At 41.4% G+C, this 23,674-nt stretch overlaps 1 protein-coding gene across 1 annotated transcript in view; it reads left to right on the top strand.

Annotated features, from left to right (window-relative positions):
- LOC139711700 (dual specificity tyrosine-phosphorylation-regulated kinase 1B-like) overlaps window positions 1–21,474 on the top strand; it is a 100,510-nt gene extending 79,036 nt beyond the window's left edge. Inside the window, exons 6-12 of the mRNA XM_071623591.1 lie at window positions 12,223–12,370; window positions 13,219–13,505; window positions 15,350–15,496; window positions 16,438–16,575; window positions 17,662–17,792; window positions 18,550–18,722; window positions 19,343–21,474. Of these exons, the coding sequence (XP_071479692.1) occupies window positions 12,223–12,370; window positions 13,219–13,505; window positions 15,350–15,496; window positions 16,438–16,575; window positions 17,662–17,792; window positions 18,550–18,722; window positions 19,343–20,136 (1,818 nt within the window). The 3' untranslated portion in view covers window positions 20,137–21,474. The remainder of the gene's footprint in view (window positions 1–12,222; window positions 12,371–13,218; window positions 13,506–15,349; window positions 15,497–16,437; window positions 16,576–17,661; window positions 17,793–18,549; window positions 18,723–19,342) is intronic.
- The last annotated feature ends 2,200 nt before the right edge of the window (window positions 21,475–23,674 follow it).

Raw genomic sequence — 23,674 nt, 5'->3', positions numbered from 1 at the left:
CAACTTGGCTTGGGGCTCCTGTTGTGGTGTATGGGGTCCTTCAACGTCCACAGGGTCTTGTGAGCACCGACTATCTCTTGGTTTTTCCTGTTCGAATGAAGTGATAGATGAAAACAGGCTTGAACGCTCTAGAGCTGGTCTACACTTCTTGCCTCAACAGTTAGTCTTGAATGGCAGACAGACAATGATATTTACAGATAACAGCTTTGAGGTTAGTCTACAGTATAGTAAGACGACTTCAATACAATTTGTTCTTCTGCAGATTACTTGATCATACATATTCCAGTATGCCTAATGCAATGGATTAATAAGAACCTGCGATCATTTTTTGTTTTGTTTTGTTTTGTTTTGTTTTGTTTTTTGTTGTTGTTGTTGTTTTTTTGGAGGGGGGTTCCTTATTATTTTTGTGTTGTGTGGTTTAAAGTATGCATGAATATCATTTGTTTTATATCATTAGGAAAAAGAGATAACAGTATTTTATTGATAAAGCGAGTTATAAATCAAGACGGGTTTGACACGAGTGCAGTAGGTCACCTTCGATCAGTTATCATGAAAGGCGTAGAAAAACAAACAAGTTTTTTGTTTGTTTTTTTTTGCTTTAGTGAGATTAATAATGCCTCATGCTTTTATATACCATTTTAGTGGGGGAAAAAAAAGCCATAAAATGGTGGAATTGATATTTTATGCATGCTGGAAAGCAGTCGAAAGATTGGTATTTTCATTTAGATGACTTTTCTTTGTGGTGCATAATTTAAGCATTTAATATCTATTTAGGCAAGACTAGCACCAGTTCAGCTATTTATCATTGAACCAGGTATAAGTTTGCATCAACCGAGACACAATCACAGGGTTTGAAAACAGAAAGGGTAGAATCTTGCTGTAAGAGCTGCATGTAAACTGCACTCTTTCTGTTGATTCAAACTCCTTTATTCCACTCATCCACCCCCCCCCCCCCAACTCTACCTCCCTTTAACCCATCCACGTACGGGCCTCTGTGTAATCTGTAATATCGTGCCTGCCTAGTAAGTTGGCCATGAACTTGGGCGCGATCTTCCCTACGGCGCGATCTACACGCGAAGAGTATTCATACGTCATTGAAAAAACTGCCTGTGTCATTCCCACTAGGCAGGAGGGATGATGCGTGTACACTCGTGCTAATATGCACTTAGTTGACTCAATACAGCACTAGTTTATGTGAATTTTATGAAAAGAAATAATAAATTGTGCAGGAATTATGAAAAAATATTGTTTCGGTGTATTTCATTGATAAATCCTCTTCATTCAAGCCATCTGTAATCACATCTTACCCACTTGCGAATCGACGTGTCCATAATGTCCTCGAGCCCCCCCCCCCCCCCCCCCCCCCCCCCAGATAGCTCTGGAACATTCCATTCAATGACGGGGTTTTTATTTTGCAACGTTATCTAATAACTCTCATGTAAGCAAGTTCTTGCTATGGCTAATCTATTTTGTAATGTATCATAACCTATCTATGCTGAGATAGCCTAATTCAAATTTGCAGAGACATAGAAAAAGATTTGTTTTACAATCGTGATACGTTCAACTACTCATTTACCCTGTGCTGAAATCCGCATGTCTGCTCCGCACATGTTATCGCTATCGCTCAAACTTCGATCGCGATGGCTTGTGTGTGTACAGGTACACAGTGCTAGTGTGACGTGTGTGGAGAAGCATGGGGCTGAAAAAACACGAACTCCATGTGGTGTACAGTCAAAAACAAATCGACGTTCGAAGTCGTACATTCTAGAGCTAAAACAGACAAATAGCGAATTCAAAGTCCACTGAAAAGGTCTTGACATTGTAATGTATGCTTCCAAAATCATGTCTGGCTTAGTTTTGAGAGAATTTTCTACACGTACGAGATCAGGAATGAGATCGGTGAACTGGCTAACAACGTGTGTACTGTGAACATGTGACTGGCTTGTGCACATGGCCTAGCTAGGTGATCGTGAGAGTGCGGCAAGAACGCTAGGAATGCACCCGAGATGCGGTGTGTTGCAAATTTTTGGGGTGAAATTAGACTTCCTTGTTCAGCCCGTCTAGTATCTATATTTTTTTAAATAATTCTAATTCTTCATAAAATCACGATAAAAAGACTTCATATATTCATTTTATATTTTAGAAGCGTAATATGAAATATTTTGGGGTTTTTTTCAGTCCAAGAAAAAAAATAGTTTGAATAAAAAAATAATAATAAATAGTAGTCGTTCTTGACTCAAGTCTAATTTCCTGCGCCTTCTTGCAGTTACCCCGCAGTTGCCCATGGATACGATGCATAAATAATCAGCTGTTTACTGAGTCGTACTAGTGTACCACCCTACTGCTCTTGTTCAAATTGAGAGGATTGTTATTTTATCGGCGGCACTTAGTTTTATAACCTCATCCAATAAAAAGACAAATTCAAAAATCAAATGGTGTGACAGTTTTTGTCAGAATTCCCTATCAATTTCAACTTGTTGCCAGGATAGTTTTCAGATTTCACTTGCTTCATTATCGAAGCTGTTTGACATTTGAAAGAACTGCTCCATAAGAAATCACCTTTCATTTGTTATAATATTTTCACAAACAAGTATTTTGGTCACTTGAATATTTCTTATTATTATTTCAATGTCATGATATTTCATGATGGTTATGTATTCTGTCTTTACATGGCAAGATGGGATTTTTTTTTTCATCCAGGGTCAAAGAAGAAAGTGACAGGAAGGAAACCAAAAGGATAGGGAGGAAATGAAAAGGATACAATGAAACACCTGATCAGCAGGCTCTTTTTTATTACAATGGTGAATGCAGTACATCAGAATTTAAGTACAATTCTAAATAATTTATCAGTTGAAAAATGAGCAAAGAAAATGGATTTCATCGAGTTCTAAATGAAAACTAATTTAGCATCGCCATTATGATTTAGATCTAGAACCTAGTGCTAGTACTACAGAATAGACCTGATGCAAACTTGTGGTCAAGCTTTTGGTTGAGTTTCTTCAGAGACACGAATTTTGGTAGCACAATACCCGAGTGAATAAGAAAAAGGAAAAAAAAAATATGAATACACAACTGTAATGCAGGTCTCTAGACCACTCCCGTGCACGAGCGAGCATCAGCCCCCGTTTCTTCAGTGTCACTCTCGTCAATGGCCTAGGCTAGGCTACTCGTGTCGTAGTTTTACTCGCCATCATCAGTGTCATACATGGTTACACAAAATAAATTACATCTTGCCATCACCTCAACCACAGCAAAACCCTGAATATCACTCCCATCATAGTCACTCTCAGCTCACAAAACGTATCAGCAAACGATACAGACATCGCAGACCTAGCTAACTAGCTCTAAACATAGTTGTAACTACGCCACGTTAGACATTAGTTGTGCACAAAAATGAAACGGAGGTGAAAAACTAGTAATGAATACACGAAGATCATCAACGATGGCATATTACCGTAGAAAAAATACACAGAACATCTTGCACCAAAAAAAAAAATCGAGGTAAAAAACTACGATGAGAAAAACTAGGGTGAAAACACGATGCTTGGAAGACGAACGATGAAGACACTACGGCAAAAATGCTTACACGGAAAACAAACGAGTGGGTACCACACAAACTACGACGTTTATCCTCGCACATACGTAGATAAGCTACATCGTGTTCAATCAAAAAACTCAACAAACACTAGGACAAAAACTCACCTCTAAATTGTTGCAAACGAGATAATCACTTAGAAAAAATGAACAAAACACTCTCAGAAGTACGATTGTACTCTGAGAATGAAAGATATAGAATGATACGAAAGCAAAAGAGAGAAAAGAGAGAGAGAAATGGACGGGAAACCTAGAGAAGTTACCCACACTCACTAACGTAAATGGAATTCAACACACACACCCCCCGTGCCCGGCGCCCCAGGGGCTAGCATAGCAGTACACGTACACACACAAGGAGATATCGTCAAGCACTCTATGAGGAGATCGATATCACGATACCGCGCGTAAGAAATCACTGCAGTTGCTGGGGCAACAAAGATACATGCGCGCTGTAAACATGAATATTGATTAGTTTCTCAGCAGGCTCGAACCCCTGGCAGGTGTTTTGGCCAATAAGAGACATTCTAAAATATGTTTCTTTGCATAAATTATTTTTCTGAGTCCAGTAAGGATCTCTGTGATTGGCTAGAATTATTCTACAGCTCCTGGCCAAGCCTGAGGTCCTAGGACGCCCTCTTTTGGTCATAAATAATAAAAACCACGTTTTTTGTGGGAGATGACGGGGATGGGTTAAAAAAAAAATCAAAAAATATCAACAGCAGCTTTGAAGCTATATTGACAGAATAAGAATAGTGAAAAAGAGAGTGGAAGAAGATGAAAAGCTCTTTTTATTTTCAGTTAAAGCAATTTGTGATGTTGAGGTTACTCCACCCTTACCCCCCCCCCCCAAAAAAAAAAAAAAATATATTTTCTTTTCCCCTCAGGGAGTATGAAGTACAATATTATATTCACGACTTGACATCCAAATTTTCCAATTCTCACTTTTTCTGCCAATGGCTTTTATGACTTTGTGAAATGGAAAGGAAATTAATTTGCTGAAGGATGCGTCGCTCTTAACACGCAAAGAAAAGGAAATATTCTAGGGGGAAAAAAGTCTTTTTATTCTGGACACTTGACCCATGACTGACCAATGCTGTGACCATAGTCAAGGGTCAGAGATTAGCTGGTAGTGAATTAAGACTCCCCTTTTCCGCTAAACCACCATTTTCTTTTCTAAGAGAAGGGGTTAAGTACAGTTGTAGAAAATAGCCATCAATCAGACCTCAATGGGCCTTAGGTCAAGGTTTCTATACTTTAAAAGTTTGATGAAGATGGATGATAAGTTCATTTAATTCTTTTCTTTTTTCTTTTTTTCTCCTACCTTTACATTGCAAGTTTTGAATGCTTTCCTATTATCTTTCCCCTTAACTCTTATTGTTTATTTTTTGAGGGTTGGAAAATATGTAAGGTGATGGAATTGCAGAGATCCCAGAATGCCCAACAAACTGATGGGTTAGTTATCCTGATGACCTGTAATAATTTTTGAGGAAAATTATGTTATGCAAGTAAAATTGATTGACGTTGGACTAAAATTTTGGTCTTGTGGTGGTTGTGCTACAGCGGTTTCTGCTGACGATAAAATTCAGTCTGCCTCCACTTTTGTGCAAGCGCATAGCAAAAACTTTACTGACTTGCAAAAATGGGCGTTTATTTGGCCAAGGGCCCCATACACTTTGCACAGGAGACTTTCCCGACAGTGACTGTGGAAACAGGGCCGTATCACTCCCGTCTTGTCCCTGTGTAACCTCCAAAAGTTGAGCTTGTTTTGCGGCGATTTTGTCGGTGCCGAGAGCTTTGTGAATAGCGAGCGGCACGTCAATCATGCAATCGCAATGGATGAAATGACCGAAATGTATGCACCCTGGTACCAACCAGTACTGTTGTAAATGTTCTGGAGCACTGGATTCGGTAATTGGCTTGTGCTTCTTTAGAAAGTAAACCAACCTTATCCAGCCCTCTTGTTGAAGTGCTGAAAGGGATCATTTCATCAAGTGCATGTCCCTTCCTTAACCCCCCCCCCCACTTTATTCCCTACCCCCTTGTCCACTATCACATTATCCATGGCAAGTAGAGCTGATAAATTTTCCAAAGCTTGTAAAGAGAGCTGAGAATAGGATTTCTCCTTTGTGGTCCCTGGGTTAATCTTGCCTTTGTCCTGTCTTTGTTAAACTTTGAATGTACTAGGGTGAAACCTACAACTTGTACAAGTACACTCCACCCTCCCCCCCCCCCCCCCCATTATTTTCCTGTATTCACTTCACTGTTAGTCACGGTATTGGAGTTCTGAAATGCAAATCCAACACATGTACCTATACACACACACACACACACACACACCATCATCAAAACTGTTAATTTTCTTCCCCTATATCACTTTGTATTTCATCTTAGACAACCTGAAGTTGTTTGTTTGAAGGTTGAGGTTATCCTATGGAAGACTGTCCCCCTGTTCAGACGCAAGCCAGTTTATACCAAATCTCGATAAAGAAACGACGTATAAAGAGTCATCGCATAGCCAACAGACCGTTCAGACGCTTTATTTCGACCATTCCGGAAAAACGTTGTGCTATGTGCAGTCTCTCACTGCGCATGTTGTTATGGTCATGAGTGACAGGTACAAGGTCACCTTTTCTGCTCGCTCCCATTAAGCCCCGCCCAGTTACACCGTTCTATGGTCGCCATACGTTCAGACACACACGAATGCTGATTTGTTATCGAGTTCTAGTTCGAAACCATGCTCTGACCGTCGTTTCGCTATACATCATTTCGTTATAAGTCGTTTCGTTAGTCAGCGTTCAGACGTATAAATTTGTCGTATAGCTATATCGTTTTGGTATAGCTATAGCGTTCGAGTATATTTTTTTTGCATCTGAACGCCCTTTCTCAATATCAGAATTATTTTCACTACAACACTTCAATTTATTTTTTTCTTCCTATTCAAGGTCCACTTCACCACATAGTGTGTAAGAGGGGTATTTGCATTCAGATTTAAGCCAGCTGCATCTGTAAGCTATTGCTTTTTGTTCCCAATTTGTTGAAATGAAGCTAAAGCTGGGACTACCCTAACCCTTTGCTCTTGAGGTAGATCTGCACAGCCAGTTGCCCGAATTATTGAGGAAGCAATGTTGAAGCAGAATGGAAGCAAGGATTACCAGGGTCTTTTATTCCTCTAGTAGACTCAACCTGATGTGAATTGCCCATGTAAATCCATTGAGTGTGTATGTGTGTGTGTGTCTTTGTGTCTGTAAAGGGGGGGGGGGGGATTCTTCCGACAAAGGGATAAAAGAGGGTAATAAGAAATGGATTAGGGTGCTTAGCTCGAACCAGGTGGCCTCATAGGGACCCACTAATCCACATTGACTGAAGACACCCTGTGGTGACTGTGTTTCAGGGGTATTTTCCTTTATGAGTCTATAGCAAATGCTTATAAAACCTCTAGTCAGTTGGACTCATCAGCATTGCTGAAGAAGAAGCAAGTTTTACCAGCCTGGTTGAAACATGCAGTCCCACGCATGAGATTGTGCGTGTGTGTGTGTGTATTTGGCGGTCTTAGGAGTAATAGGACCAGACTGAAAGTGATCCGGGGGTGTGTGTGTGTTTGTGTGTGCATGCACCCCTGCACCGGTCCCCAGCAGTTTGACAGTCTACATTGTTCCCGTGAAATTTGTGAATCCAGGCAAGTCTGAACATGATTTGTGAACCTCTTGGTTGCACGTGGTTGGGCCTTCCTCCGAAGGAGCACAGGAAAATTTATAAGATCTAACAAGTTTGTGAACAGTCCATTCATTCTGTGCCGGAAACAGATATGAGGGAAAGTTTTCTTTCCTGACTGACTGGTCATAGTTTGGAAGACCAGTTTTGCAGATGCCTCTCAATTCTGCTGTCAAACCACTTGTTCCATCTCCGGAAACGGGGTCTAGGATATCATTTCGCATCCCTGTTTGATGGTGATGAGTCCACTTTGTGGCATGCAAGGACTTGAACGACGTTGGTGGAATTTGCGAGTCTGGATGTAGCTGAGGATCTAAAGAATCTTTGTACTTTTAACCAGCGCTGTGGAAAGAGGCCATCTTTGACTGAATTCTGTTACCTCGACTGTGCTCGGAATGGTTGAATGACGAATATCGTACCATGCACGTTTACCTTCTTGCCTTTGCTCAGTTAGTCCTGACCACTATAGCATGCTATGGTTACTCCGAAAGCTCGCCAATTAACGTCAGGCATCAGTAAGGACAAGTTTGGAATAGAGAGAAGGAAAAATCAAGATGGTCTGTAAAGTCACAAATTAAGCAATTGGCTCCACATCTTTTGATAATGTTGATACTGTTCCATTTGGCCTTTCCAGAGAGAGATCTGCGCAGTTGTAACTGACCATGTTGGAGGGCATATATATATGGACTACTGTAAGATTTGTTGGACTGGACTTTGGATCGGACACTGAAAAACTTCAAACAAAACAAAACAAAATCTGGTCAGATCTCACGAGTCGCCAACAAATGCAAATATTTATTTGTGCGTGTGGGAGTCGAGACTAGCGGCGGAATGTTAAAAGGCATTGCACTCACACGTTGTGAATGAATGACACAGCCAGCATATCTGATGCCAAACATTGTATAGGGTGTTATCCAATTAGTGACAAAAGGATTGTGGTTTTTGAGAAATATTTCATTCCTCTTGGAACTTATTTATAAGCGACGTTCTATCCAGTCTCTCGCTTTAGAAGATCCATTCCAATTTGACTGTTTGTTTACCGATTTTTTATCGCTTGTTTGTCTGCACTCCAATCCTTTTCATCATTGTTTGAAAACAATGGTGAGGTGGCTCTTCGGCATTCCTCGCAGCAAGATTTTCTCACGGTGAAATATTCAGCCAGTTATCTCGTCAACTAACCCTTGGGATCTTTGGTGCGCCCAGTGAGCTCACAGTCCCAACCCAACCAGCTCAGCTCAGCTTGTTAGGCATGTACATGCAAGTCTTGACATGATGGAATATAAAATGGATAAGCCTGACCTCTGAAGGATAGCAAGCAATTGGCATCAGACACCAACATTTGGAGTACTGGAGCTACAACTTGTAAAAGTAAAGGAGAGCTGGTTTTTTGCATCCCCAGAGTGAGTGTTTGCCCCCAGCCATGTGGGACACTAGTCTCTGCTCAGGGCCCAGGGGCTCGCACCTGTTTGAGGAGGGTGTGCTGTGGCGCTACCAGATCATATCCGTCGTAGGCAAGGGAGTTCATGGCAAGGTAACAAAGTGGCTGGTGTAGAAGACTATCCTGACATGGGGCAGGGGGTCACCCTTTCTTAGACAAGCTGAAAATTCTGCTTTTCTGTCATTGATGATAATGATGATAATATTTACATTGATAATAACAGTAACTGTTAAGGTGATGATGACAATAATGATATTGATTATGATGATAATCATGACAACGTTAATCATCGTCATAACGATAATAATAACCATAATGTTGATAATGAAATATCTCTCCATGATTCTTCCTTGCTCACCATCACATGTGGTTTACCTATCATGCATCCTTTCCGAGAAGTGTCAGTGTTGAAAAAGACATTGTGCTGTAATATTTTTTGTACCTCTTCCACACAGTGTTGCCGGAGGCAATATTTGTCTTCCCTTTTAATTCTCATCAGATGTAGTGTAGTTATAGGAGTGATCCGTACATATGATGTAGCACATCACTATCAGCCTCATTTGTTTTTTGCTGTGTATGAAATACTACCTGGAGTCTGAAGTAAAGGCTAACATGACAGATGGTGGTCAGATAGGATATATTTTGAAGTACATCTGCACTCCGTATTCAGGGCAGCTATGTTTAATTAGTAGAGAAATATCAAAAGAACTGTACAGTTAAACTGTATCATCAAAGTTAGACCTGTAAAAATAAGAAAGTTAATGAAATTGTTCACTTTCACCTGCATTTATAAGATTGTGATCAGCTCCTGTGTTGAACCTAGATCACATGTTTGAATAGTAAACCACACCCACTTTGCACATAAAAGGGTAGGTTGTTATGGAAACCTACCCAGAGAAGGTTTTCAGTGTGTGTCTGTTTAAACAACACCTATTAAAGAATGATGACTTTGGGGTACAAGGTAGTTTCTAGTTGCTATTTCTTTTTTTTTTTTTACTACAAACATGATTATATGATTTTAGTTCTTATATTGTACACAAACCAATGGGATAATACTGAGTTGATGACATTTCTCACATAGACTCTTTCTTTGAAATTGCAGTTTTGACCAATAGTTTGTGAAAAACCTGTGAAACGTTAACTTTCCATAAACCTATTAATTTCATATTCTGACTCGATGGGGGATTCCTACCTCTCCGCTGGTCTGAATTTGCTCTATTGATGGAAATTGACTTGCACACCGTGGGAAAAGTGCAGTGTAATGGGAGTTGTCTAATGTTATGTATCCTGTTCGGTTGAGAGAAGCAAGGTGATATATTTCTGCTCTTGATGGTGATAGTGCATGCATGTTCAATGCACACACACACACACACACACACACACACACACACACACACACACACACACTTTTTTTGTTTTTCAACAATGTTTATTCTGTTCCATTCAAAGTAATAGAAAAAAAATAAAAATTTTCATTTGCTACAATTGAAATGACGAAAATATACATTTGTGATCATAATAGCAAATTTGCTATTGCTGTACATAATGACACAACAAAAATTACATTTTCATGAACAATTATCAATTTACATACAGTCACTTCCCCTATGCTCTCAAAAAAATTGCTTAAATTTAACAGTGATAATTCAATTCTTCTAGCATTAATCTTAATAATCATCCAAATGAATTATGCAGCAAAGTTATACAGTAATGAATAATGGAACCGTATTATCTATCAACCAATACCCGCCCACCTACTAACTCATAACACACACACACACACACACACACACACACACACACACTCACACACACACACACACACACACACACACACACACACACTCACACTCACATTCACACAATGCATGCACACAACAGACAAACGCACCAACACTTTTAAGTGCGAAAAACAAAAAGTGAATACACCCATAACTAAAAGTTTCTATGGATATACAGTCCTGCAGACAAGTTTATCTGTCAGTGAGTATAGGACGAGAATCTAACCTACAGTATTTCCCCACCTGGCCGGGGAGTTTCACTTTACCTTATTGAAAGCCCGACTTCGAAACTGAAGTTATGGTAACCGTGAATGGATACAAGAACATTTTGTGTGTATATGTGTGTGTCTGTGTGCATGTGCACATGTGTGTATACAATGTTCTAACCTCCAAAAATAACTGGGTAGACTAATTTTTGCGTTGTGTGTTTCTGTTCTGTCTCGTCTGTGTCTGCTAATTTTGGAACATCTTTTGCGGAAGGTCGTTAGGGAATAATGAGGCAGTGAAACCATCTGTCTGATTGCCCCAAAATAGTGCTGTCAATCCCGTGATAACGAGACTTGGTTTAATATCAGAGAGCTAATGTCATAATTGAAGTATATCCAATATGCATGAACCAAGAGAGAGAAGGGGGGGGGGGGAATCAGCATTTCTTTTGTTTTTTGTTGTTGAGGATACCATACATTGTGTATGGTATTAAAGCCTTTCACGGATGATTTATCATGCTAAAATTTACCTTTCGGACAGTAGTGCTGGAATATATAAGTTACAATGTATGCATACTTGCCAACATTTTCATTTGAGAAAGCGGTAGAATCCAGGATGCCTATGCGAGCAGCGCTAGCTTGAATGCTAATGAAATCTTTCAAAAGCGGTAGTCTACGGCCAAATGCGGTAGAGTTGGCAAGTATGTGTATGTATGAACCAGTACAGAAATAGCTCACTAGATAGCATGGTAACATTTTCTTCATACAGTGTACAATAATTCAATAGTGACAGTGCCAGGATTCGCTCAAAATTTTGCGCTTTCAAGAGTGTTGTTGTTTCCATTTCCTTTTCGCCTGAGCATCATTTCACAGCTCGGTGAGCAAAGATCCATTTTTCATTGAAGCAATCTACCGCAAGTGGGACTATGTCTTAAAGGGTGGAAGCGATTATCTGGTGCAACAAGGCCAAACAGTTCCAATTATCATTGTGTGCGACAAATTGGCAGAATTTAAAAGCTTTTCTCATCGCGTCCTGTTTCCCATCCCAACGTCAATGTCAGTCCTTGATAGTGGCATGCTTTATGGCAATTATCCTCATCATGTCAAACAGTATGATCGGGTATAAGAGCGTACTGCTAATAATCTATCATAATGTGCTATTAAAGAATATGCCAGTTTCCTGATGTGTTCACATTTTAAGTGGATATCTGTTGATGAGAACCCAGTAAACGTGCCACGTAATGGGTGGGGGTCATGGTTGAATACATTACCAGCTGGTGTAATCGAGCTAGCATGCCTTTAAAGTGTTTTGAGATAGAACTTTTGGTTTCTGGAAAACAGAATTTATTGCAAGGGCATGCATCAATGAAGTTTCGATGTATTAGTACTTGTCTTTCAATTTCTCTTGAGCGGTGAGAGCCAAAAATTTGCCAACAATGTTTCAAACAAAGTATTCCTTTTTTTAATCATCGTCATCGTTGTCATCCTGCAGGTGGCTAAGGCTTTCGACCACCAGGAGAACGAGTACGTGGCCATCAAGATCATCAAGAACAAGAAGCCCTTCCTCAACCAAGCCCAGATCGAGGTCCGGCTCTTAGAGCTGATGAACAAGCACGACGCGGACAGCAAGTACTACATCGGTGAGTTGCGGCATTGTTGGTCTGTATTAGTCTGTTGGTCCGTTGGTCCATTGGTCCATTTGTGACTTCATGCTTCCTTCTGTGTTAAAGCTATTTATTGTACAGTAATGTCACAAGATTCAAGCCCTTGCATTACGTTTATAAATCGGTTAAAGACTGTAGTCGACCAAGGGTACATTTGTAGCAAACTTTTCTGGGTAGAAATATGGGATTGAAACCGCGTTTTGCCGTTTCAATTTTTGCCAGAAATGGTAGTCATGATTACAAACATGGTTTGGAAACATTGTGTGATTGAAAACTGTATTTTGCTAGAAATATTGTTTTGAAAGTCGTATAAAATGCAACCGTGATTTGAAATATTTTTTACGTGACAGCATAGTTGCCCTCACCCTGTTTGATCAAATTAACTTTCTTTTCAGTTTTTTTTTTTTCAGTTGATTAATAAAGTCTTTGTGTTCTAAAGCAAGAAAGAAGCGAGTGTAAATCTTTTAGGCTGAGATAACAAAATATTCTCCTGAGAATATTGATACTGAAATGATGATGATTAGTGCTGTTTTTATTTTTAAAAAGCTATCAAATTTTAGTCTTGATCAGGGATATATCTTTTTGATTCATTATTCTCACTGTAAAATATTTCAGTATATTTGGGCCACGATCAGGAAATAAAATGTAATTTTGAATGCAATGAGAATGGTTACTACAGTCAAGAATAGAGTACCTCAGACTCTAGGGAAATGTTTAAGTGATCATGTGATCATGTGATCATGTCCTGCACTTTCTACGTGTGTTACCTGTCTTTGCTTCTCTCTTCTAACCCTGCCGCTCGTTATGCCTCCCCCATTCTGCAGTGAAACTCAAGAGGCACTTCATGTTCCGCAACCACCTCTGCCTGGTCTTCGAGCTCCTCTCCTACAACCTGTACGACCTCCTGCGCAACACCAACTTCCGCGGCGTATCGCTCAACCTCACACGCAAGTTTGCCCAGCAAATGTGCACGGCCCTGCTCTTCCTGGCCACGCCTGAGCTCAACATCATCCACTGCGACCTGAAGCCGGAGAACATCCTGCTCTGCAACCCCAAGCGCAGCGCCATCAAGATCATCGACTTCGGCAGCTCGTGCCAGCTTGGGCAGAGGGTGGGTGTGGGAAAGATGTTTCTTGGGGGGGGGGGGGGATGGGGGCAGAATCCTCTCCCTAACTCTCTTATACCCCTTTCAGTAATTCATGCATTTTTGGCCAGCTCCTGGCCCGAGCTAATTGGCCCGCGCCAATCAGTAAAAACTGCGTTCAGTAACTATAGCAGAGCCACGCTACTTTTACGATGACCCATTCATGAACTCGGCCACATAAGGGATAACTACCATGGTAACTGATTGCTCGCTCCCTGCCAGGTAATTGTGACCTTTGACCGTGCAAGGAATTTTGGCCCGAGCCTGGCGCTGCTATCGTTCATAAACTCTTCGATCGGCACTAGGCGCGAGCCTGGCCCACGCCTGGTGCTAGCTTCAGCAGCACCAAAATATCCCGCTCCGTGCGCGGGCCACTTTGGCCCGACCCATTCATTAACTCAAAATTTTACGACTTAGCTCGGGCCTGGCCCGAGCCAGAGGAGTTACTGAAAGTGGTATTAGCACCTACTTCCTTGGAATGCTGTTGACATCTTGTGTGGTGTAGTTGTTGACGTTGATGAAGGAGTTCATATGACACTTTGCTCCATATTCAACCTGATCTCCATCGAGATAGTTGCAGTTACATGCCCAATAGAAATGTCAGTAGAAGTACAAAACAACAAGATAAACAAAAAATCAAAGTTATGGGATTTTATAATTTCATTTCTGCCCTCAATCTCAGCCAGGGAGTGAAAGTTCCTGCCCTTCAGACCTGTTTGGAGCTTTTGAAGTCATGATGACTTCTTAATCCACAGAGTCCAGTGTGGTCTGTAGACTGCCATGAGGAAGCCAAACAAAACGAGAGGCATCAAAGACTCCCTTGCATGAAAATGCCATCCTCAATTAGCAAGCAGAGAAGTCTCAAAGTCCTCTCATAGCAATGGATGATGGCGGGGGAAATGCCAAGGGTAGTGGTATATGACAGAATTGTGGGTGGTAAATTTGTGGCAAGATTGGAAGTCGTTTCGGTGCTTGTTTGCGAGGCTTCATTTCTTGTCTGTTATTAATTGAGAGCTGAACTGGTGCATATGTTTGTGCATGGTGACACAAATGAATGCATCAATAGTTCATTCATGCAAGGAAAGTAATGTGCACTGCAGTTGCTGTCACTGTATTTACTACTAAAATCTATTTTGATATATGTTGTCTATTCTGATCTCTTACCAATGACCTTTGGGGCCTCTGTATACTGTACTATCGAAATCTATTTTGTATGTCATGTCTTACTGACCTTCTGGTCCAATGTATACTACCAAAATCTGTTTTGATATTTATCTCTTACTGATTTGTGGATCAATGTTTACTACCAAAATCAAGTTTGATATTGATCTTTTACTGATCTTCTGGGCAACCAAACTCTATCTATCTTTTACTGATCTTAGGACAGTGTATACGACCAAAATCTATTTTGATATTTATCTTTTACCAATCTTATGGGCCAGTGTTTACTACCAAAATCTATTTCGATATTTATCTTATGGGCCAGTGTATACTACTGAAACCTATTTTGCTATATCATCTGTTCACATCTCTTGCTGACCTTTTGGACCTATTTACGCTACCAAATTCTGTTCGACATTTTAGCTCTTACTGATCTTTTATAGGCCTGTGTGTACCACCAAAATCTATTTTGATATTTCATCTCATACCATTCGTCTGGACCTGTGTATTTTGCCAAATCTATGTTGATATTTCATTTCTTTCTTTCTCCTACCGACCTTTTTGGCCTGTGTACATGTTACTACTAAAATCTATTTCAATATTTTACCCCTTCTCGTCTCTCACCTATCTTCTTGTTCTCCCGCCGACAGATATACCAGTACATCCAGAGCCGGTTCTACCGCTCGCCGGAGGTGCTGCTGGGCATCTCTTACGACATGGCGATAGACATGTGGAGCCTTGGCTGCATACTGGTGGAGATGCATACGGGAGAACCACTCTTCAGCGGGTCCAACGAGGTAGGGCCGATCAGGGAATGGATTCACGTCCTGTGCAGACTACTGTATACGCCATATACTTAGCGAGTCTAAATTTTCGCGAATCGGGATGTCTCAACCATTTCGCAAGCGGTTAAATTTGTGATTGTTGAGTACAGTGTTAGATAGGCGAAATGTATTCGTGCATGTCACATCGGGGTCAGAGTCAATATTTTCGCCTGTCTTTGAATTTTCGAATGGCGCCTGACTCGCGAAATTCGTGAAAATAAAAACCTTGTGAGATATTCGGTACATACAGTATAGGGAAACCCCCGTTATAACGGGTCGCTGGGATTGCTGATTTTACCTCATTAAATGTGGTAACCTGTTTGAAATGTACTGAAAAAGAGACCGGCCTAATATATTAATTGATTATTGGGACAACCGAATTTTACCTCCCTAAAAGCAATACCTCATTGTGAGCAAGCTTGTTAAAATGGGGTCTCTGTATATGTAATCATAGAACATTCCATGTCGTCTGTATCTTTGACCATTTTCATAAGTTTTGGTCGTTATACATGTTTCAGGTCTATATGTTTCATATGTTCCATGTTTCGTATGTTTTATATTTCTTATATGCACCATGTGACATGTCTCACAAGTTAATCTGTTCCTTATATTAGGCATGTAACATTTTCTTTGCCCCATTGGATTATTGACTTTTATGTATTTTCTTGGGGGACTTGTACATAATATCATGTCGATGCTCCAACATTCACCTTACTTCAAGATTCGAATGGCGGCTTCTAAATGTTGTCTAGTCTCATTATGTATTCGGCGCTACATGCAAGCCACAGGATATGCTCAGCCATAGGCCAAATTCTCTAACCTCCCTTTATTCTTAGGAATACAAATTGAATATATCCCAAATATGTATACAATCATTCAATTTTCAATGTGGATCTTGACTTGTTGCCCTGTAGGTGGACCAAATGAACAAAATCATCGAGGTGTTGGGAATGCCACCAACACACATCATCGAGCAGGCCCCCAAGGCTCACAAGTACTTCATCAAAACGGAGAAGAGCTGGGTGCTTAAGAGGAGTAGAGACGGAAAGAAGGTAGGAGTTTGGTTCGGTAACTTTGATCTCTTGATTGACTCTGATGGTGATGGTGCTTTGCCTCCAAACAGGGTGCTTCTTCTTCTTCCTCTTCTTCTTCTTCTTCTTCTTCTTCTTCTTCTTCTTCTTCCTCTTCTTCCTCTTCTTCTTCTTCTTCTTCTTCCTCTTCTTCTTCCTCTTCTTCTTCTTCGTCGTCTTCGTCTTCTTCTTCTTCTTCTTCTTCTTCTTCTTTTTCTTATTCTCCTTCTTCCCCTTCATTGTTGGCGTCTTCTTCTTCTTCTTCTTCTTCTTCTTCGTCGTCGTCTTCGTCTTCTTCTTCTTCTTCTTCTTCTTCTTCTTCTTCGTCGTCGTCTTCGTCTTCTTCTTCTTCTTCTTCTTCTTCTTCTTCTTCTTTTTCTTATTCTCCTTCTCCTTCATTGTTGGCGTCGTCTTCTTCTTCTTCTTCTTCTTCTTCTTCTTCTTCCTCTTCTCCTCCTATCCAGGGCGACAATGATGTCCACAGTAAAGTTTGCTTCAGTGAATAGTGAGCTGTCTATTGAAATGACAAATATACGTTTTTCTATCATATATACCTGCCTCAAGTTGAGCAATATATCCCACCTTCAGTCTACATTGTCAGGCCATGCCATGTTATCTGCAAAGGTTTTTGCAACATAGTCTCAGGAGTACTCCCCTCTCCCTGACATGATGCATCCACTTCTCGCATTTGTAAGGGCTTGATGATTATGCCCTCTCATTAAATATCTGCCCCCTTACTTTGTAAACCTCCCTGTAAGGCTGTAAGCAGCTCTTAGCTTATTCACCAATGGGAGAAGTACAATTCCCAGCCAGAGAATCGTGAGGGCACTAATGCTTTGCAAAGTTGTGTTTAGTCACCTTCCTCTGGTTTGCGCTGGATGAATTAGAGCAACTCCTGTGTCCATTCCTGGACATATTCACACAAGTTATGAATTTTCTTGTCTTGTGACTCCCATATCTTCAGACTCATCATCTCACCCTCATCTTTGCAAAAGAATGTTCCTGTCTCCCTTTCATTTTCATTCAATCTTCAATACCTTGTGTGTTCACCTTTTTCTCTCTCTCCAGTACAAGAGTCCCGGGACCAGGAAGCTCCACGACATTCTAGGGGTGGAGCTGGGCGGACCGGGAGGAAGGAGAGCGGGAGAACCCGGCCACACCGTCTCCGACTATCTCAAGTTCAAGGACCTCATCCTCAGGTGAGACCGGGGTGAAAAAAAAAAATAATCTAGTGTATTGTCTGGGATTGTTACTGACAAATTTGCTCTCAGCCAGTGAAATGCTAGGATTTCTCTAGCTTATAGCAGTTTTCAGTAATTGATAAGTTTCATATAATGCTGCTCAGAGCCCGAGTTTAGACCGAGAGAGTTCTCGTAACGCTATGCAATGTAAAAATCAAAGTGACATTTGCCATACGACAGTTGAGGCCACTTCCTAAATCTGAATACTCATATGTTGAGCTGCGATGTGGCCTTAGGAGATGAAGACAATGCAAGCAACCTTTCATTTTGCATAAACGCCTGCGAGAGGGGGTGGCAAGTTTAAGGTCAAACTCTGAAATATTACAGTTCTTGCCATTAAAAAAACAACTATATATATATCAAAAGCTTTATTGGAGGTAAGACTGATTACAGTACAGTGTTTGTGGCATCAAAGGTCAAGGGTCAAATTGTGAAATGTAACTGTTTTATGTGCTTTAGCCTCAGAAATAATTTTTGAAGTTTCATTGGAAAGAAAGGTTTTTTAAGGACTTTAGTAGAAAAAGGGAAGGGGTAAAATAAATGAATATACAAATGTCAGAGAATGTGGAATACTGGCAATAATCACAACCATTTTTTATGAGAAAGTTCATTATTATTTTTAAGTCAAATGCTTTCTTAGATATTAACATCTATTCACCATTGGCTTCCACCTGTCGTAAATGTCTTCAAATTCCGCCGCTCTTTCAATTCCCAGAATGCTGGAGTACGACCCAGCCGTCAGGATAAAGCCCTACTACGCCCTCCAGCACTCCTTCTTCAAGCGGACGGTGGACGGCAGCACCAACACGTCCAACAGCACCTCGGCCAGTCCGGCCATGGACCAGGCCGGTACTCCGCCCACGGAACACTCCTCGGGCTCCAGCTCGGGTATGTCTTGCCTTTCATCATCAATCTTTCTCTCTCTCTTGCCTCGCTTTTTCACTTTCCTAATTTCGTTCTCTCTTTTCCTTCATGTGAATTTTGATATATTTTATCATCACGTCTCATGGTAGAGATTTAGATATAGAAGATTTCAGTAGAGATACGGGGCTAGACTTAAACGGTGGCACGGGGCCACTAAAAAGTGATGTTAGGCCACCAATATTCCAATAAGTCCATCCCTGGTGGCCCGATTGAACAGCTAGAATTTGAAATGAATGTTTGTATTTCCTTTTTATATTGGGCCACTACATTTCTTTTTGGTTACCAAAATTTCACAATCAGAGATTTTATTGGCCCAAGCAGGCCACCTTTGAATAGATTTAGTGTCAAATTCTGAGGTAGATAGAGCAGATGTGCACCGATTGATAAAAGTGGAGGACACGCAATTGTTTTCTCCATCATGCATTGTACATAGCATCTCAAAGCCCCCCCCCCCCCCCCATTAGCAGTTTGCTAAGAGTTTTAAGCATTTATGTTAATAATTAGGGCTTCCTCATTTGTTATTTGCTTCGAGTTTAAAGCATATATGTAAGAAATTGTTTGTCCTTGTTTGATTTCTGTGCCAGGGGGCGGAGCAGCAGGAGGAACAAATCACGGTTCAGGGACTGGGGGCCGCGCCCAGTCCGACCCCACCCACCAAAACAGTGGTTCCAGTCACGCCCTGGGCCACCAGCACCCAAACAGCTCAGCAGGCACCATGGACTACGAGTCGATGTCGTCGCACTCGAGCCTGACCTCGGGCATGTCGAGCGGCGACGTGGCGTTTGGCTCGTCGTCAGGCAGTACTCATGGACACTCGTCGCACACCTACCCACACTCGCATTCCCACGGTCGCAAACACCACCACCACCACTCAGCGGGACACGGACACACGCATAGCCACCCCTCGCCGGCATCTAGCAATGTGCATTTAACTCAAACGGTATTACAAGCCCCGGTAGTGACTATGGGGATTCCCCCGCCCAGTATACCGGTGACTATGGGTATGCCTCATGTGCATCAAGCGGGGATCATAACCACGCCCGGATTTGTGTACTCCTCGCACAGTTCGTTAGAGAACACGCAGAGCAGCTCGTTAAGTAGCGGTTCGCTCAACATGCCGCTGGGCAGTTATGCAATAGCGACTCACCACCCCTCGCAAGCGGTACTAAGCAATCCGCACATACACGGGACAACGACGGGGACGGGGGGCATTGCATTAACGAGTAACGTTGGGGGCGCCACCAACGTCCCCTACGCATTCGCATTACCAGTGCAACCTGTCAGTGCAGGACTTGTGAACTCGCAGACGCCGCGACAAAGTGACGATTCGCCCATGGTTGGGGTGTGTGTTCAGCAGAGCCCAGTGGCATCGCATTGACCACTGTGACCCTGCGTTTTTTTCCTTTTTTAACAAAAAATACTACATATTAGCGGAAAGGTTTTCACCTGTAGATAGCATCGATTTTTTCGTTTTTGTTTTATCAGTTGAGTTTTTAAATTTCATTTTATCCCGCCGCTATGACGGGCTTTGGTCAGTGTTTTAGTCCTTGTGGTCATTGCGGTCGAAGGGAAGGTGGTCAAGTTGCAATGGGATACAGGAAGCAGAGAGAATTCTTGTCCGTGCCCGAGAAAAAGGAATCGCAAATCGAGAGGAACACATTTGCATAGTTTCCGTGAGGAATGACGTTTCAAACATGGAGCATTGGATTTTCACGCGATAGCCCAGGCCGGAATCGTCCAGAACTCTCGAAATAGACCAGGAACAGTTCGCGATTTTAGGACCTGGAACTGACACGGAACTGCGGGCATCCCCCTTCTGTCTGTTTATGCACATCATGAGTCTTTATTAACTCTGTCTGTTTCCCCCTGTGTCACAGAACCACAATATGGTCTCTATCTATCTCACAAATACTTGTGCAAAAATGTGTGTATGTATGTATGTATGTATGTATGTGTGTGTGTGTGTGTTTGTGTGTGTGTGAGTTTGTGTGCATGTGTGTCTGTTGATGGAAGATCATCTGCCAAGCCATGATACAGCTGCATCTTGTTGGAGTAATGGCGAACGGGAGAACGACAAAAAGAAGTTGGGAGTCTTTGCGACACTTTTTCAGCAACCCTCCCCCCCTGTCTGTGCAAGCAGTTACACCCAATACTCTGTAGATATTTTGAGTTCAGACTGTCTCTCGTGTACTGTGTTTAGGGTTTACCCCGCATCCCTCACCCCCAACCCCCTCAGGTGGTGCTGCTATACAAATGATGTGATTTTGAGCGCCAGAAGGACCTTAATTCCACCAAGACCAGATGGCTCAGATGCCCCTCTGGTAGTCAAGTGGAGATGAAGATAAGAGGTGTTTAAATCATAGTGCAAGGCCCTTTTGATTGCATATTCTTTTCTTAGGGGGAAGGGGGGGGGGGGGCATGAATTCATAGATTCATCATTGGGACTTTAACGATGGGTCACCCATTTGTTTCAAGACTTGAAACAGCATCTGTAGTAAATGTGCAAACAAGAAAGAAAATATATGATGAATGTTTGGGATTTGGGAATGGTAAAGGATTAATAATCGGATTGGAAGTCAGGTTAGGATGTGTAGTCAGGTTTTTTGTTTTATTTTCAAGTCAGGCTGGTCTCGTCCAATTTGTATATATATTATCTTCTCGTCTCAGGCTGACTGTATGTCATTTTTAGTGTGTATTCAGGATGATCTAACAAACAGAGAGGGTTACTGCGTGCGGAAACGCACGCAACCAAAAACAGAGATCCTAAATATTTCTTTGGTTTGTACGTTTTTTTTTTCTTTCTTTCTTTAAAAGAGGGAGAGGAAATGCCAGAGAAAAAAGCGCTCTCTATGTCCACGTTGGTGTTTGCAATGTTTGAAGGTAACCTTGGATATGTAGTATGCAGAGATGCGATCTTCGTAAGTTGAAGCATTAACCGAGTGTGCACCGGTGCTGTCCAGAGAGACATTTACATCCTCCGAGCCCTTTTCCATAACTTGTCAACAATTGCCAAAGTAGACACACTGTCCACTATACTCCCCACTTGTACGATACTTTTCTTTTAAATCTCTGTTTTTAAAAACTTGTTTTTAAAGAAGTCAACAAATTTTGCAGCATTTATTCTGTTGTACGGTACTCCTCCCCCCCCCCCCCCCCACACACACACATTTTCACATCAGTGTTTTAGAAAATTGACCAATTTTTAAAACATTTTGCATATACTTTTTGTAAGACAGAGAAAATAACAAATGACCTGAGCAGCTGAAATTTTGGTGTATGTGAATGCTTAAGATTTTACCGTCGATGAAAACCTGAAAGACAAGATGAGAGTGTACTTTGCTAAAGTTACCATGGTTTCTTAATTTCATTTTGCTGCAGCATATTCCTTCACAAAATCGATGCAGTCTTGTTTCTGCCAAAAACATGATCGTTTCTCAACCCCCTGCCTGTAACCAGAGTCAGAGAAGAAAGTGAAAAGTTTTGCCGTTCTGATTGTAAGTCTCTGTGATGCCTCTGCGACATGCATTTGTCATCGACCTGGCTAAGATCAGCAGACTTTCTCCTCCCCCTCCCCCCTTTTCCTGTGTGATTCTTACCAAGTTTCCGTATTGCTATTAAAAGGTCTCTGCTAAAGACAGTATTTTGATGCTTTGCTAACCAAGTGTTGTCGTTTGTACTCAGTTTAGGCCACAGTATCACTGCCTTGGAGAAACCTCAATGATTATCACGCTAACCATCCATCCACTCTCGAAACAAAGATTGATGAAGAAAGTTTTACAAAAATTAAAGAGTAACAAGAGAAAGCCGTCCTTTTTAATAACAATTGTTTTTGCACACATTGTCAGTGGTATTTCATTCTCTTGTAAAGACAGGAGAAGAGCCGTGTGGACAGTTTGGTGGGCTTAACTCCTGCAAGGGAGATTCTTATGGGTTTGGTGACCACTCCTTTGCCTCCCCGAGGCCCCCCCCCCCCCCCCCTCCCCCCACCCCCCCACGTCTCTCTCCAGATTGAGACCTCAATGTGCTTCGTTGTCACAATCATTCCCAGCTACACAGACATCTTATCTCGTGTGTTGCGCTACTGTAAAACGAAGAATGCTCGCATGCATTTGAATTTCGCGAATTTCGCAAGAGCCAAGATTCGGGAAATTAAAATACTCCTCAAAAGTCTTGTCTACACTATATGCATTGAATGTTAGAGGCAACTTGCGAAAATTTCATGCTGCGAAAATATTGCGTTTTACAGTATTTATCATTATCAGTTTGTCCAGCTCTTTCCATTGATCTTCCTCCCACCAAATTCTCAAATTGATACTCTCTCGAGTCAAGAGAAAATAGCTCATGAATGAATTCTTTTGATCAACAACAAAAACAACACCAACACCAACACCAACACCAATGCTGAATTGAGAGAGAGAGAATATCATTTCATTCGTGCATTGAATATTTATTCAGTGATCATCTTTTTCCTCTTGCCATTAACAGTGGCAAATAGACTTGTTGCTGTTGTACAATGTACAAATGTAGTCTAAAAGGAAAGTATTGAATTGATTTCTCTGAATGGTAATTTTTTCCCCCATGGCCCATAGACCAGGGGTTGAGATATCCCTGTAAGAAAGTTGTTGTTTTTTTTTTATTTGTGTCAGCCCTTTTCATGAAGAAATCTTCGCTCATAGATCTGTCAGTGTTGTATGCATAACAAAGGGCAATCTCATCTTGTGGGAGAAGATGGGGGAAACCTTGAGAAGAGTGCAAACACAACAGGGTCGTTGTTACAGGGTTACTCCTTTTCTGATTAAGGTCATGGTCATTAGGTCATTATTAGGTCATTGATACTGGGCATTCCACCTTGCTTTCTGATGGCAACAAAGTGGCAGTTATCAGGCAGTTCTGAAATGACTGCCTTGCAAGGATCT

The sequence above is a fragment of the Diadema antillarum genome, unplaced genomic scaffold, assembly GCF_040938485.1.
Source record: "Diadema antillarum isolate AM-2024a unplaced genomic scaffold, OU_Dant_1.0 scf00000004, whole genome shotgun sequence".
In the NCBI taxonomy this organism is placed as follows: Eukaryota; Metazoa; Echinodermata; class Echinoidea; order Diadematoida; family Diadematidae; genus Diadema; species Diadema antillarum.
Note: the sequence above shows the minus strand (reverse complement) of the source record. Positions and strands in the feature narration are given on the sequence as shown.